The sequence below is a fragment of the Asterias amurensis genome, chromosome 15 (genome assembly GCF_032118995.1).
Source record: "Asterias amurensis chromosome 15, ASM3211899v1".
NCBI lineage: Eukaryota > Metazoa > Echinodermata > Asteroidea > Forcipulatida > Asteriidae > Asterias > Asterias amurensis.
Genome location: NC_092662.1, coordinates 17,741,116 through 17,758,029, shown reverse-complemented (window position 1 = coordinate 17,758,029; position 16,914 = coordinate 17,741,116). Strand labels below are relative to the sequence as shown.

General features: G+C 39.2%; 1 protein-coding gene across 2 annotated transcripts in view; it reads left to right on the top strand.

The window, feature by feature from the left end:
- LOC139948049 (uncharacterized) overlaps positions 1–16,914 on the top strand; it is a 65,643-nt gene that overhangs the window by 24,091 nt on the left and 24,638 nt on the right. For both annotated transcript variants that reach the window (XM_071946050.1, XM_071946049.1), the window contains exons 7-30: positions 231–275; positions 475–513; positions 1,567–1,629; positions 1,962–2,036; positions 2,914–3,018; positions 4,034–4,090; positions 4,684–4,791; positions 5,041–5,094; positions 5,490–5,543; positions 6,063–6,116; positions 6,725–6,823; positions 7,311–7,409; positions 8,030–8,128; positions 9,019–9,063; positions 9,937–10,035; positions 10,546–10,599; positions 10,976–11,029; positions 11,318–11,371; positions 14,804–14,857; positions 15,053–15,106; positions 15,384–15,482; positions 15,863–15,907; positions 16,318–16,425; positions 16,695–16,748. In XM_071946050.1, the coding sequence (XP_071802151.1) occupies positions 231–275; positions 475–513; positions 1,567–1,629; positions 1,962–2,036; positions 2,914–3,018; positions 4,034–4,090; positions 4,684–4,791; positions 5,041–5,094; positions 5,490–5,543; positions 6,063–6,116; positions 6,725–6,823; positions 7,311–7,409; positions 8,030–8,128; positions 9,019–9,063; positions 9,937–10,035; positions 10,546–10,599; positions 10,976–11,029; positions 11,318–11,371; positions 14,804–14,857; positions 15,053–15,106; positions 15,384–15,482; positions 15,863–15,907; positions 16,318–16,425; positions 16,695–16,748 (1,671 nt within the window). The remainder of the gene's footprint in view (positions 1–230; positions 276–474; positions 514–1,566; positions 1,630–1,961; positions 2,037–2,913; positions 3,019–4,033; positions 4,091–4,683; positions 4,792–5,040; positions 5,095–5,489; positions 5,544–6,062; positions 6,117–6,724; positions 6,824–7,310; positions 7,410–8,029; positions 8,129–9,018; positions 9,064–9,936; positions 10,036–10,545; positions 10,600–10,975; positions 11,030–11,317; positions 11,372–14,803; positions 14,858–15,052; positions 15,107–15,383; positions 15,483–15,862; positions 15,908–16,317; positions 16,426–16,694; positions 16,749–16,914) is intronic.

The following is a 16,914-nucleotide window of genomic DNA, read 5'->3' as shown; positions in this document are numbered from 1 at the left end:
TTGAGCAGCTCCTCTGAATTTCATATTTTTTTTTATACATCCATTGCATTTTAAACTTAAGTTATTGTTTTGACCTTCAAATTAACTATTGCTAGATAATCCATTTATTAACGTTTTTACTAATGACATTAATTAATTTTTTTTTTAACCTTGTTTTTTGTTGTTGATTTTTGTCGGTATTTCCTGCTGAACTCCTTATACTGTTTCTTATTTTAAAACTTATTATACAGCGAGGTCCAACTGGTGCAAAAGGAGAGCGCGGTGAAACAAGAATTGTAAGTCCGGAATTTGACCTAAAAAACAATTAATTTTACTAAAAGGTAAAACAACTTAAATAACTAAAGCAGTTAAAATATTGCTCTGATTTTGTTTTGTTTATAAATATAGTGCTACCAAAAAAGTATGGATGAAATCAAATACCAAATTTCACAGTTTTCTATTTTATCTTTTTAACTTAACTTTTTTTTTCCCCAGGAATATTTACCAGGACCAGTCGGACCAGCAGGACCCAGGGTAAGTATTGTTTCTGTCAACATGTAAACTCCCAAACTCCTCTATTTGAACATTCCCATTCCCTCAGAAGAAAATGTTGGCGGAAGATCAAAGTGGGGATAAACTCACTTGTCAAATGTTTTGTAGTTTGTTTTATTTTGGAATAAAGTTAGGGAGATTAAAGAAGAAAGACACAGTTTCGCTCATACTTACTCACTGAAACTGCCAACCTTAAAAATACACTGCGGCAAACCCCTTGTCATAATAACTGTAAGTGGTTTTTATAGGTGCATAACACGATGGCTGTATAACCCATTGGAAGGGACGAAGCAATACTGGTCAAGTGTTTTGCCTAAGGAAACAAGTGTCAAGACCTGGACTTGAATCCATACTCTGATCAGAAACACCAGAGCTCAGTTGATTCCTTTTCCTTTGTAGATAGGAGAGGAAAATCACAAATGTGGAAAACCCACGCGCTTAGGTGGGGACTGATGAAAACCTCATCCACATACAAGGGCTCTCTGGTATGACACGGGATTTGAACCTGGGTCTCCTGAGATGAAATGCAGGGAAAGAAACCACTGAACTTACTTGATACTCCATTAAAGGAACACGTTGCCTTGGATCGGTCGAGTTGGTCTTTGAAAAGCGTTTGTAACCGTTTTTTAAAAAAATGCATATGGGTAGAAAGATGTTGTAAAAGTAGAATACAATGATCCACACAAACATGCCTCGAAATTGCGTGGTTTTCCTTTTACCTTGTCGACTAACACGTCGGCCATTTATGGGGGTCAAAATTTTGACTCCCATAAATGGCCGACCATGTTAGTTCGCACAGTAGAAGGAAAACCACGCAATTTCGAGGCAAACTTGTGTGGATCATTGTATTCTACTTTTAAAACATCTTTCCAACCATATGCATTTTATAAAATACGGTTACAAACGCTTTTGTTTTGACCAACTCGTCCGATCCAAGGCAACGTGTTCCTTTAAGGGGGCTTTATAGGCATTCCAAATATGTCTCTTGTATCGGGATACTTTAAAAGTTAATATTATTTGCATTTTTGTTTTCAGGGAAACCCAGGACCTCCAGGATTTGAAGGACCAAGAGGGGATCCAGGACCCCAAGGAGAAAAGGTAAAGCGTACGTAGACGTGAATGGGAGTTGTAATACAAAGGAAACCTTTTGTTAAGAGCCATTCAGCCATGGTATATCGGAAGTATTTACTCCAAAGCACTAAGTGAATACTTTGCAGTAAAAAAATAGGTTTATTCATACGGAATTTAGAAGATGCTTTTACTGAATGCTTCTACTTGGAAGTTTATGCTTTTACTTTTTGCTAGTACTTGTCAGTAAATACTACTTTTTATTCATACGACCCAATTTTAGGCCTTTGAGAAAGACTCTGCTATGGTAGAAACTGGTTATAATTCATTACTAATATATTTCTTTTTCTTTTTGTTCTCAGGGTGATCAGGGTAGGGATGGAGCAAAAGGAATGAATGGTGCCCGTGGCCCTCCAGGAGTTAGCGCTTTAATACCGGTAAGTTAGACATCTTCAAGGGAAACCTTCCAAACAATTCTATTTAGCAACTCCTCGTAGCCCTGCAGTGAAGGCATGCCAGTAATAAACCCTTTACAAACCCCTCTGTTGACCATAAATGGTTCAACTAACTTATATCCCATTTGAAAGGATTATATTTTACTCAATGAGACAAGTTTCATGACTTGAACCCACACTCTGACACCACCAACATTAGAACCAGGTGTTACTGCTCATCCAGTCAGCCACAACACTATCAAGGAACAATTTGTGAAGTTTTGCGGGGGAAGAGACCCACCCAATAGGCTAAGCAAAACAGCACGGAATGGTAAGGCCTTGACAGCACACAGAGGCTAAGCACAAACATCTCCAATTGCAAGAGGCTAAGCCTAACCAAAACCAATAGGCTAAGCATAAACATCACTGAGAGGTTAAGCCTAGACAGCACAAAGAGGCTAAGCACAAACAGCTCCAATCGCAAGAGGCTAAGCCTAACCAAAACCAATAGGCTAAGCATAAACATCACTGAGAGGTTAAGCCTAGACAGCACACAGAGGCTAAGCGCAAACATCTCCAATTGCAAGAGGATAAGCCTAACCAAAACCAATATGCTAAGCATAAACATCACTGAGAGGTTAAGCCTAGACAGCACACAGAGGCTAAGCGCAAACATCTCCAATTGCAAGAGGCTAAGCCTAACCAAAACCAATAGGCTAAGCATAAACATCACTGAGAGGTTAAGCCTAGACAGCACAAAGAGGCTAAGCACAAACAGCTCCAATTGCCAGAGGGTAAGCCTAAACAGCACTGCAACAGTAAGTGTTTGTGCAACAGCAGTTTTAAAAACATTCTGGTTGAACTTTGTTTTTGATTGCAGCAACAACTAATGGCAATGATAGCAGAATCTGCTTCTGACGGCATGAAGGGACCATCGGCAGCTGCTAATATGGCATCCATTCGGGCAGTCCTAGAAGAACAAAGGGTGCGTTTATTTCTATTTTCCTCTTTGGGAATTACTTTTAAGTATTTTAGGAGTCTGGTTCTGGCGACACACTTGATTCTCTGTAGATCTGTGGTGTCTGTTTCAAATCTGCCCTCAAGAGGTGTGGTGGAACCTGCTGTGGCCTCAGTTAATGTGGATTGGATGTTTGTGATGAAATAAACTGTGATAATTTCTTGTGAGTGTTTTCTCAACAAGTATAAACCAACATTACATTAACAAAATTTAAACGATGGCCGTAACTTTCAAGTAAGGACACACTGGAGGTCAGAGTTTTGTGCAATTACATTTCAGAAAATGTGGGCTTTTTGGTAATAGCTTAACAATATAAGTGGTGTCCAACACATCACTGATAGTGGGAGAGGGTTGAAGTAAAATTGGTCAGAGAGAAAATCCGGCATGGAAACCAGATCTTTAGGTGGTCCCACTCTGTTGTAAATAGAGTCAAATCTAATTTGTAGAGGGCAGGTGTACATTACAGGAGCAGCTCCACATCTGCAGCCTTGGCAAGTTTGACCTTAGTTTCACAGTTATGGATAGTTTGGGTTGACATAAATGTTTCATTTTGGTTCATTCTATAACTTTGTGTAGACCATGTGACTAGTGACATCACATAACTAAGAAAGAGCCACAGAGCCTGGACTCCATGCAGGCACATTCTGTACACAGCTCGTTGCTGTCAATTGTATACTTTATCATGATGGTGAAGGGCGAAAGGGGGCACATCCAAAAACTTGTTCAGCTGTTACTTTTGTAACACTTGAATTCACATAAAAAGTATGACAAAATATAACGTTTCCCATCATGTGGCCAGTGTTGTTTCTTGCCTGCCAGGAAAAGCCCCGGATTGCACAAGGTCACACTTTTTGTAAGTAGGGTGACATAATCTGAACTTTTCTTAGGATATCAACAAAAGCAGCGATTGAATCAGCCATGGCTGTTCTTGGCTGCTCTCTGATTGTTTGGTTAATAAAATGTAAGATTTGTCTGATTACAGTTTGCCATGAGGGGAGAGAGAGGCCCAGAAGGACCTGAAGGTAGACCAGGACCAATGGTAAGTATTGCTAAAACAGCGTACTCTTAAAGAAGGAAACAAAAAACAGGAATAAATGTATACCTTTGTGGTAGCAGTACTATAGTCAGTATTTGCACGAAGGAAAAAGAGCATTATGCCATTTCAGTAACCCCAGATTTTGAACTTGTAACTCTCTGATGTATTATGGTAGCAATCAGAACAGTTTAATGGTGAAATGAACCTATATTCACACACTCATAAATAAATGATCACTTTTAAACAATTCAGTATTCATACCTGAGAAGGAATTTTAAACAAGTTTGTTGCACAGTTTTGAGTAGTCTACAGGGTAGTTTGAGAAACTGTCTTTGGTAGCTCATGGAAGTTTTTGCGAGACAATACAAATGCCAGGTAAGTGCTTTGAGCCCTAATTTGAGTGCATTCTGCGGTAAACATTCAGCATTGGAATTGAGACCAAACCTCTCTTTTCAGAGAAAACACTCCATCAAAAGATGTTTGGTTTCAACATGAGCTTACCTGACTCCTCCAGCTTGAGTGCTTTGAATCAGTTAGCTCTAATGGCTAATTAGAAATGGTTTTATTAATGAATTGTTTCCTTTATTTGATATCAGGGTCTATCAGGCCGAGAGGGTCCTAAAGGAGATCCAGGATCCCTTGGTGATGTAGGTCCTCGTGGGTTACCTGGTATGACTGGAGAACGTGGCAGAGACGGTAAAAGGGTATGCTCAACCAATTTATTGTTATTTTTAACTTCCAAAATCATTGGAATAACAAGTAGGCGCTCAAGGCGCAACAAGTTTTGTTTCAATATGAGAGAACTACTTCTCAAACAAAAATGTTAAGAAGCAACAATGGTTCATCGGTGATTCTGACAAAAGTTTCTCTCAATGATTCTGATTCTAATTATCCAACATCACTTTAAATAAATCGAATTCCTGCTAATTCATGTTAACTTTGTTTTTTGACAGGGACGCTTTGGAAAAGATGGACCACGTGGAGTTAGTGGACCACCGGGTACCAAGGTAGGTCATAGGTCGGTCTTGTAGGTCATAGGTTGTAGATCACAGAGCTTCACCTATCATTCTTTCATCAAAGTATCGGAGCTATTTTCAAAGTTTACTCCAAGAGGTATTTATTAACATACATGAAGCACCATTTAACTATTCACAAGGTGCTGGTAAGGGGGCGAACCCCTTCTCTTAACAAAAGTATACAGGGTTCTTGTTCATTTGTTGCACAGCACATTTAATGGACGTGTAAAGCGTTTTGCTTTAGGACACAAGTGTAAAGACTGGGCCTCAATCCCACAGTGTTACTTATCAGAAACATCAGAGCTTGAGTCCGGTGCCGACTGCTCTGCTACGACATACCAAAAGTTTATTTTTCTGAATATGATTTTATTATAATTTCTTTTCAGGGTGATCGAGGATACGATGGTTTACCAGGACTTCCAGGTGTCAAAGGATCATTTGTAAGAAATAAGTCCAGGACATTTTAATTTTTTTTTATTATATTATTATTATTTTTTTCCTGTCAAGGTAGAATAGTTAAGTTCCACTTTATGTTGTAAAAAATCCGTCACCACACCCTATTAAGGTCTTGTCACACGAGACAACTTTTAGCAGGCAACTTGAAGGCAACCAACTGCAGTGCATGCTACTGGACTACACTGGTAGCACGGGAGTCATTCTTTGAACAATGTCTTACGATCCACAAGACATATATATGAACATTCAAACGTGAATGGCTTTTCTTCTTGGAGATTGCCTGGAACTGGTTGCATGTTAATTGCCTCATGTGACATGGGCCGAGTTAAATGCATGTCAGTTGTTTTCTTGTAAAAAATAAATGTTTATAATTTTTACGTTAAGTATGTACAATAATCAAGTACTTTCTTTGTGTTTATTATTATATTTCTACTACTGATTATACAACAATCCTCCATTTTGAAATTGTTTGAGAAGTTTCTTGTTGTTGTCTCATTTTCCAGGGAAGACAGGGACCCAAGGGCACGAGAGGACCGGAGGGGGAGAAGGGAGAAATGGTAAGTGGGTACAGTGTCGTTAAGCTGCTATGCACAGAAAATGATTGCTTAGCAGAAACAAGTTACTAGCCAAAATACCATCTAGTTTGAAAGTGGACCCAGATCGTAAAAATTACGCGTTTTTTCTTCTTATTTATTTACATGGTGTTTGTTTTCATCTTTTTTTTCTCTCATGTGACAAGTTGACTCTATTTCAAGGTCAATGTTGATTGTTGTTCTGATCCTGATTTTTGTTTAGATTTTTTTTTAGAGGAGCTCTTAGACACTGTGTAGTCAACAGATTTTTAATTTTTGTTATCAGACACTCAGCGCTTAGCATGGTATTAAGCGCTTTATAAATGTTATTATTATTATAACTCCAGTAACTACTAAGTACAAACATCATCTATGGAACATTAATGCAAATATTGATAGATCAATACATTATGTACACAGAGGTTGCAAAAAACTAACGGACAACTGAGCAAAAGGTGATATTTACAATAGAAGATCACCTAATTGTTAAACAATGTAGTGACACTCTCTTCATTTGTTACTTTTTGAAATTTTTCTCTTGATAGTTGTTGTTAAACTGATTATTATCTTATTCTTAAACCAATTATTTCTAGGGAAATGATGGAGATCAAGGAGAATATGGTTTGCCTGGACCACCAGGAATCAGCGGTCAAACTGGACCTAGAGGAATGCCTGGCCCTATGGGTATGCCTGTGAGTCACAAAGTCTCTTCTTAACTCACACTTCATCCTACACAATGACACATCTACCATGTCTGATATAATAAAAGGCATTTTTAATGCGCCATATTAATCTTAAGAGATGTTCAAGGCGCAAAGGCAATGTAAACAAAACAATACATGTACATATCTAGTGAAAAGACAAAGCAAAATATCCATTGGGGAAATATACAATAATTAACAAAAACACAGTTGTGTGTAATCTTTGTGTGGTGTGATATCATCATAATATCATAAGCTCATAATATCATCAAGACTTATCAGAAGTGGATCCACAGACTCAATTGGAGATTAGGGGCAAGGTTACTAATGATCTGATAAGATTGTCAACAAAACCTGGAACTGACTGGGCTTAGTGTGTCACATCCGTTATACCTTAATCATACACATTCAACACAAAGTAACAAAAGTTTCTCCCAATGAAATTGAACAAAGCTTTGATATATTGTTTCTATTTTAGGGCGGTATTGGTGATCCTGGTCCAATGGGACCTAAAGGTGCAATGGGTATTGCAGGTATGCCAGGAAACCCTGGTATGCCCGGAAAGGCTGGACCACCTGTAAGTATACTTCAATAAATTTGTATTAATTTTATTCAACAATTGGAACACGTCCCATACCCTGGGAAATGGTTACAACAATTTAAAATTACAATATAGCAAAGAAGGAGTGGTTAATATTAACTTTGTCAAATTAAACTTGGTTTCCTTACTTAAAAGCAGAGAATATTTACTTCAATAAAGCAAGCCCTATGCGAAAAAAACTTAACAATCTGTTCAATGCATTTGGTATCTTGTTCTTATAGATAGATGGAATTTAACAATACTTTAGTTGTGGTAGTTTGATTTCTGCATTTTAGTACTGAGTCAGAATTGACCCAGAGAATAAAAGGGTCATTTCTGGGTCAGCTTGACTCTGGAGGTATTAACTTGACCCCCTAGTTCAAGTAGAAAAATAGCTAACAGTGTCTGCTGTGTGTATGACTTGCTTTCACTAACTTATTGGAGACCATTAATTATTTGTTAACAATCGATTCAAAAAGGTATATTCAATAACAGAAGTACATCACAGAAAGCAGTGTTTGTCATAAAAAAACAATTGTTTTAAGAAACTTTCAGTTGGTTTATGTTCACAATTGTTTCTATTTTATACACTTGATATTTTTGTTTTTGTTCAATAGGGCTCGATGGGACCCCAAGGCAGCATGGGGGCCCCTGGTGTACAAGGGCCAGTGGGTAAGCCTGGTGTTCCAGGAGTACCAGGTACTGATGGGCCGCCGGTGAGTATTACAGCCTAGTTGAACTTAGTCCTTAAACGTACAGCGTACCAACTTAGTGCAGCCAATTTGAACTTAGTCCCAGAACCAGTCATCAAATCAACAGTTGCCCAGAAGAATGACATAAGGCTCTAGGCCCTTCTACCAGGCACTCATATGATATGGCTCTTGGTGAAAATCAAATTCTGCCAACACTTTTGTTGCTAGAATTATGGACATGTTTTCTTATTTTCATGCAGAATTTAACCTTTCTATTCTTACTACCGATTAAACTTTTATATTTTTATAACTGACATACAGATCCTTGTCATTTGATTGGTGTAACTTACTTCACTTGACATTCACTATTACTCCCATCCGCACCGGCGATCAAAAAGACCTATTCGCCCATGGGGAATAGTATTTCCCATTCAACAATTAGGATCATCCTTGTTCCCAATTTTTTGAGCAGTACAGTGCCGCCGCGCAACAAAGGAGCACCTGTGCAAAAGGTTGTGATCCGATTTGCATTGTTGCCGCTACGCGGCACTATATGATGTTTGGTTGTCAGTAATTTGTGTGATTTTTCATAATGTTATACTTCTAAAATACATCAAATTAAAAGGATCTATATGTCAGTTATATAAAACAAATTTTGAGTGGCTTTAATTCGTGGAATGGAAGGAATATTATCGCTCGGTAAAATTTGGACTGTCAAATTTTACCTTGCGATAATATTCCTCCCATTCAACTCTGAGCCACTCAATATTTGTATATTGTTACAACCTTTCTCTAGTAACTTTTGTTATGTCTTTCTTCTTCTGTACTGGCACACTACAAAATGATGTACATTTGTTGATTTACAATGTTTATTTATGGCTTATTATTATCATTTCATTTTGATTCTTTTGTAGGGTTTCCCAGGCCAAGAGGGACCAACCGGAGCCAAAGGAAGCGATGTAAGAAAATACTAGAATTTACTCCTCATCGTTTCTTTGTGTTTAACCTTTTACAGTTTTTGTGGGTCAGCAGGCTTGGCGTACAATTAAAGTCAAACTCATGTTGACCTTAAGAGTAAGAAAGAACCTGTTGTTGTCACTCACATTATTAGGAAACCAAAAAACAAACATTTGTAAAGTTGTCTGTGAATGTCTAATGCTGAAGCTGGGATCTATAGCCAGTTTAGACACATATTTCCCTATTTTAGAATTTAAGTGATGGTCAATAACAGGGTTTTCAGCACAGCGTCCCGCTGTTAGAATAGTAGGATCCCCAGGCAGTGCTTATTATAAAGGGTCAGGGGTCAAACTTCCACCTGTGATGCCGATGGGGGGTTCCCCTTCTAAAGGTCACTCGGTCATTTCAGCCACTCAGCCAAACTTGACTCTGAAAACACTTGTTTGTAATCTGTAATTGAAACTGCTACACTCCTTAGTTTGTCCTTATTGACATTTTGGGGTCTCCTGACGATGACTAGAGCAAGCTAGTTGAAACCTTGAAAGCAATTAAGAACTCACTGAGCGATAGTGAAGAGAAATCCCCTTGAGTCACCTAAGTTAAAGTAGTAGTCACGGCCGATTTTTTACCTTCCACCCAGGTAGTAGTAAATAAGCAGGACAGTTCTTTTCAGAACTGAGAAGTCTCCTGAAAAATCTACTCCGCGGTAGTAGGTTATAAAGAAAGACAAGTTCTCAAAAGAACATAATCTACCCAGCTATAGTAGATACATACATGGTGTTACTGCAAACCATTGATACCTCTCCACCCCACCCCTGAAATCCCATTAACGACATTGATTTATATTTTGTGTTTGTTGAATGTTTTGCTTGTAGGGACCTGGTGGACCACAGGGTCTTCAAGGGTATGCAGGTCCTAGAGGAGTCAAGGGTGTAACCGGTATCAGAGGTCTACCAGGGTCAAAGGGGTCTTCGGTGAGTTCCGCTACTACTGACTGACAATTCAATCTCGAGAAACATACTATAAGCAGTATTTAAAAAAATCAAGTAACTGAATATGGTTTATTGGTATAGAAAGAGATAATAGTATTAATTATTGCAAACTGCTGCCAACAAAAAGGACCAATGACAAAAATACAAAAATAGTTAATGGCGTGACATTTCGACCCTAAAACTAAATACACAGAATTTTTATATATGTTTTTTTTTAACAAAATGGAAAGATTGAAATAACGTTGATACCTTATAGTCAGGGTTGTTATTGTAGAAATAATCCAAAGAGTCTGACTTTATGCAAAGCGAAAATTTAATTGTTAATAAATTGCATCAAAAACATGGCATTTTTGTGTATAGTGAAATAGAGACAAATATATGACAACAGGAATATATTTGATTAAAAATTGTTTTATGGATTGTCCAATAAAAAAAAGATAAGAAGAAAGGAAAACATTTAGGAATGTTTTTTAATTTGTTGTGTGAATTCAGGGTGAGGATGGTATACCTGGATTGAAAGGAGATATGGGTCTTAGAGGAGACAGGGTAAGTTGAAAATAACTTTCTAAAAAATTAACGAGAAAAGGAAATAATTTGATGTGTCGTCAGTGAAAAAGTCTTCTAACATAGCTCTTCAGTTAGACACAAGTTTGAAAATGTCAAACTCGCTCAAAATAGCCAGAATTAATGCAAAAAACAAGCAAATAAAAAACAAGCAAAACAAAACAATAAAAAACTTTGCACCTACATTACAAAGTCTAAAAATGATTGAAATATTTAGCAATATTATTTTTAACAAAAGTAAAACATGAACTGAAACGATAACCAACTTGCTTGAAGATTGTGGTTTATCTGTTGAGGATAAGATAACCAACAAAACACAAACTAGGATTGAATTTTGTTTTGTTTGATTTCTTTTCAGGGTAATCAAGGGCCATCAGGTCCTAGAGGTCCAGAGGGCATCATGGGACCCAAGGTAAGTCGCGCTGAGGACAATATTCATAGGAAAGACACACAAGCTTTTAGTTTCATACAGTTGCTTCAAGCACAAACTTAGACAAATTTGTTTTAATAAAAAGTTTTTAAACAAGGCCCTTTTACCCTTTTGTAAGTTTTAGGATGTACTTTTTTACTGCTTGTTCATCTGTAATGTTAGGCAGATATTAATAAATCAATAATAAAGTTAAAAATAAAAAGTTTAATTATGTGAGTAAACATCTGTTGTTATTATTTGTTGATTAATTTCTTATTGCTATCTCTACAGGGAGAAATGGGAATCATTGGTGATCCAGGACCAATCGGTGTTAGTGGTGAAAAGGTTAGTTTTCTACAAAAAAGCTCTTTCGTCAAGAAAAACATTTTCTGAGAATCTTAAAGAAAATACTTTCTTCTTGGTGGTGTCCAGTTTTGAACAAGAGTTTGAGAACCAGCATTTGGAGCACATTTTATGTAATTGTTTATTTTTGTTATAAACTAATTTTTTTAATCAGTCCTCAAGTTCCAGTAGGCAAACAGTTGCTTAAACTTGCACAAGCTTAAAACAAAAGACCTAATACTTTGGTTGGATTCGAACCCGTGACCCACACCATTCCAGAGCAGATGTCTTACCTCTAGACCACAGACCAGGGACAGGTGAGAGCGTGGCCTGCCATTTCTGCATTCACTAGATGTGGATCGCAGCAGGTCTTACCTCTAGACCACAGACCAGGGTCAGGTGAGAGCATAGCCTGTCATTTCTGCATTCACTAGATGTGGGTCCCAGCAGGTCTTACCTCTAGACCACAGACCAGGGTCAGGTGAGAGCATAGCCTGTCATTTCTGCATTCACTAGATGTGGGTCGCAGCAGGTCTTACCTCTAGACCACAGACCAGGGTCAGGTGAGAGCGTGGCCTGCCATTTCTGCATTCACTAGATGTGGGTCGCAGCAGGTCTTACCTCTAGACCACAGACCAGGGACTGGTAAGAGCGTGGCCTGTCATTTCTGCATTCACTAGATGTGGGTCGCAGCAGGTCTTACCTCTAGACCACAGACCAGGGTCTGGTGAGAGCGTGGCCTGTCATTTCTGCATTCACTAGATGTGGATCGCAGCAGGTCTTACCTCTAGACCACAGACCAGGGTCTGGTGAGAGCGTGGCCTGTCATTTCTGCATTCACTAGATGTGGGTCGCAGCAGGTCTTACCTCTAGACCACAGACCAGGGTCTGGTGAGAGCGTGGCCTGTCATTTCTGCATTCACTAGATGTGGGTCGCAGCAGGTCTTACCTCTAGACCACAGACCAGGGTCTGGTAAGAGCGTGGCCTGTCATTTCTGCATTCACTAGATGTGGGTCGCAGCAGGTCTTACCTCTAGACCACAGACCAGGGTCTGGTGAGAGCATAGCCTGTCATTTCTGCATTCACTAGATGTGGATCGCAGCAGGTCTTACCTCTAGACCACAGACCAGGGTCTGGTAAGAGCGTGGCCTGTCATTTCTGCATTCACTAGATGTGGATCGCAGCAGGTCTTACCTCTAGACCACAGACCAGGGACTGGTAAGAGCGTGGCCTGTCATTTCTGCATTCACTAGATGTGGGTCGCAGCAGGTCTTACCTCTAGACCACAGACCAGGGTCAGGTGAGAGCGTGGCCTGCCATTTCTGCATTCACTAGATGTGGGTCGCAGCAGGTCTTACCTCTAGACCACAGACCAGGGTCTGGTAAGAGCGTGGCCTGTCATTTCTGCATTCACTAGATGTGGATCGCAGCAGGTCTTACCTCTAGACCACAGACCAGGGTCTGGTGAGAGCGTGGCCTGTCATTTCTGCATTCACTAGATGTGGATCGCAGCAGGTCTTACCTCTAGACCACAGACCAGGGTCTGGTGAGAGCATAGCCTGTCATTTCTGCATTCACTAGATGTGGGTCGCAGCAGGTCTTACCTCTAGACCACAGACCAGGGTCAGGTGAGAGCGTGGCCTGCCATTTCTGCATTCACTAGATGTGGGTCGCAGCAGGTCTTACCTCTAGACCACAGACCAGGGTCTGGTAAGAGCGTGGCCTGTCATTTCTGCATTCACTAGATGTGGATCGCAGCAGGTCTTACCTCTAGACCACAGACCAGGGTCTGGTAAGAGCGTGGCCTGTCATTTCTGCATTCACTAGATGTGGATCGCAGCAGGTCTTACCTCTAGACCACAGACCAGGGTCTGGTGAGAGCGTGGCCTGTCATTTCTGCATTCACTAGATGTGGGTCGCAGCAGGTCTTACCTCTAGACCACAGACCAGGGTCTGGTGAGAGCGTGGCCTGTCATTTCTGCATTCACTAGATGTGGATCGCAGCAGGTCTTACCTCTAGACCACAGACCAGGGACTTGTAAGAGCGTGGCCTGCCATTTCTGCATTCACTAGATGTGGGTCGCAGCAGGTCTTACCTCTAGACCACAGACCAGGGTCTGGTGAGAGCGTGGCCTGTCATTTCTGCATTCACTAGATGTGGATCGCAGCAGGTCTTACCTCTAGACCACAGACCAGGGTCTGGTGAGAGCATAGCCTGTCATTTCTGCATTCACTAGATGTGGATCGCAGCAGGTCTTACCTCTAGACCACAGACCAGGGTCTGGTGAGAGCGTGGCCTGTCATTTCTGCATTCACTAGATGTGGATCGCAGCAGGTCTTACCTCTAGACCACAGACCAGGGTCTGGTGAGAGCATAGCCTGTCATTTCTGCATTCACTAGATGTGGATCGCAGCAGGTCTTACCTCTAGACCACAGACCAGGGTCTGGTGAGAGCGTGGCCTGTCATTTCTGCATTCACTAGATGTGGGTCGCAGCAGGTCTTACCTCTAGACCACAGACCAGGGTCTGGTGAGAGCGTGGCCTGTCATTTCTGCATTCACTAGATGTGGGTCGCAGCAGGTCTTACCTCTAGACCACAGACCAGGGTCTGGTAAGAGCGTGGCCTGTCATTTCTGCATTCACTAGATGTGGATCGCAGCAGGTCTTACCTCTAGACCACAGACCAGGGACTGGTAAGAGCGTGGCCTGTCATTTCTGCATTCACTAGATGTGGGTCGCAGCAGGTCTTACCTCTAGACCACAGACCAGGGTCTGGTGAGAGCGTGGCCTGTCATTTCTGCATTCACTAGATGTGGGTCGCAGCAGGTCTTACCTCTAGACCACAGACCAGGGTCTGGTGAGAGCGTGGCCTGTCATTTCTGCATTCACTAGATGTGGGTCGCAGCAGGTCTTACCTCTAGACCACAGACCAGGGTCTGGTGAGAGCGTGGCCTGTCATTTCTGCATTCACTAGATGTGGGTCGCAGCAGGTCTTACCTCTAGACCACAGACCAGGGTCTGGTGAGAGCGTGGCCTGTCATTTCTGCATTCACTAGATGTGGGTCGCAGCAGGTCTACAGATCACTATAATTACTTTGTTTTTATTCTCCAAGAAAACCTGGAAGCACTTTTGTATTTACTTGTTTCATTATGTTGGCTGAGTAGATAATAATGATAATAATGATAATAATAATAATAACAATAATAATAATAATAATAATAATAATAATAATAATAATAATAATAATAATAATAATAATAATAATAATAATAATAATAATAATAATAATAATAATAATAATAATAATAATAATAATAATAATAATAATAATAATAATAATAATAATAATAATAATAATAATAATAATAATAATAATAATAATAATAATAATAATAATAATAATAATAATAATTCTCTTCCTTTTCCATTCAGGGTCAACTTGGAGCACCTGGAATGCCTGGTTATCCTGGAAGAACAGGGGACAAGGTAAAGTTTACTCTTAAAGAAACCTTCTTTATTATAAACAATGGGGACTTCTAACAGTCTTAATAAACTCACTTTGTTAAAGTTCTGTGTTTGTTACCATTGTTAAGTAAATAGCTTTCCTTTATTTTATGTCCTTGTGGAATTGACCTACAATTGTTTAGACTAACATCATTTGGTTACAATTTTTTTATACAGGGAGACATCGGTAAAGAAGGAAATTCAGGAAAAATTGGAGACAAAGGATCCAGGGTTAGTACACTTTCCATGAATTCAAACCAGTTTTCATTTATATTTACCCCAATGTACCTAGTGTCATCACTAACAATAAATCTTGCATACTCCGGCTGTAACCAATAACTGTTTTGGTTATTGGCCAGTGATTAACCATTCGCAAATTCAAAACAAAACTCTTACTTTTTACGACTGCAAAATGCACCCTGTATAACTGGAAAACTGCGGCTTTTATTGGGTGCAATGAAATATAACATTGTCTGTGATAATTAAATGTCTTTGTGGTTGAATATAGGGACCGTCAGGTGTACCAGGAAATGTAGGGGACCGTGGACCGAGAGGACAAAGAGGTGAACGAGGTGTTTCTGGAAGCGAGGGACCACGTGGACCAAAGGTAATACAAAAACAACATCAACAACTTTTCCCTAAAATCTACTCCAGGGTAGTAGATTTAGCAAGACAATTCTCTAAAGAAGAAAATCAACCCGGCAAGTAGACACACACACGGTTTTACAGCAAACCAAATATATATCAACAACTTTGCTGAAAGTCTTTTTCACACTAGACAAATTTCCTGTGAATATCCCAAAGAAAGTTTGGTTGATCTTTTCACAATTGCTAATGCAAGGATATTAGATCGGTTTAAATTATGCAAGTAAAACATTGTTAGTAAAGAAGAACAATGAACACAAAGCTAACATTTGCAGGAAAATTTATTAATCAATTTATCATTTATGGATAAATAAAAATAAAATTTGTATTGTTATTGAACAGGGTGAAGAAGGACCCAACGGACCCGTCGGAATTCAAGGTGAAAGGGTAAGTAAACCAAAATCTGTTTTGATTTTACTAATCCCTGAGTTGAATTAGAGATCAGATAGATACTGTTTCATATAAATGAGAAAAAAACGGGAAAAATGTGTACTTATTTTAGTCTCTGTCTGGAATTAGGGAGCAGATAAATTTCTGCTTCACATTTTTTATGTGGAAAAAAAGAACAAGAAAAAACAAAGTACTTTTTCTGATCTCTGTGTTGAATTAGAGATTGAAAATGACTGAAAACAACAAAACAAATGATTTTTGTATTGAATTAAATATGACTGTTTTACATAAGTGTAGATAATCTTTCGTTTATGAAATGATCAAAATATTAAACCTCTCTCCTCTCCTAAATAAAACAGAGAACCAAAAATAGATCCATGATTAACTTTTTTCCAATTTTCCTATAGGGTCCCGCTGGTGTGTCTGGAAGCCGTGGGTTCCCAGGTGCTAAAGGACCCCCAGGACCAATCGGTCAGGATGGTATACCAGGCTTCCCTGGTCCACGTGGAGAGGCAGTAAGTGTAGTAACTCTGCATTATCTAACTATCTTCATAATAAATCTGCATATGAACAAAACGACCTCTTTTGTTACTATATCGTTCACTCATTGTTTATTTTATTGTTTTCTTTATGCGCTTAGAGGCTTTTTGCAATAGGCGCTTTACAAATGTCCGTATTATTATTATTATTATTATTATTATTATTATTATTATTATTATTACTAAGTTCTCAGAAACTTGAATTTCTTATTAATCCTTTTGATTGTGTTTGTTTTGATAACCAGGGATTTGAGGGCAAACCAGGAACACCAGGACCTGCAGGTGTTATTGGTCCACAGGTAAGTTTGAGTTTTCTGTTTTTTAAACTGAAACAAATCAAGTTTGATCTATAGAGATAGTAGAGTCCTCTAAAATGTGACGTGGCGTTGACGAGGCGGTGTAAAGTAACTTTGTATTACAGCTTTGGAGCCCAAAGTAGCAACACTTTTATGGACACTGCTCCCG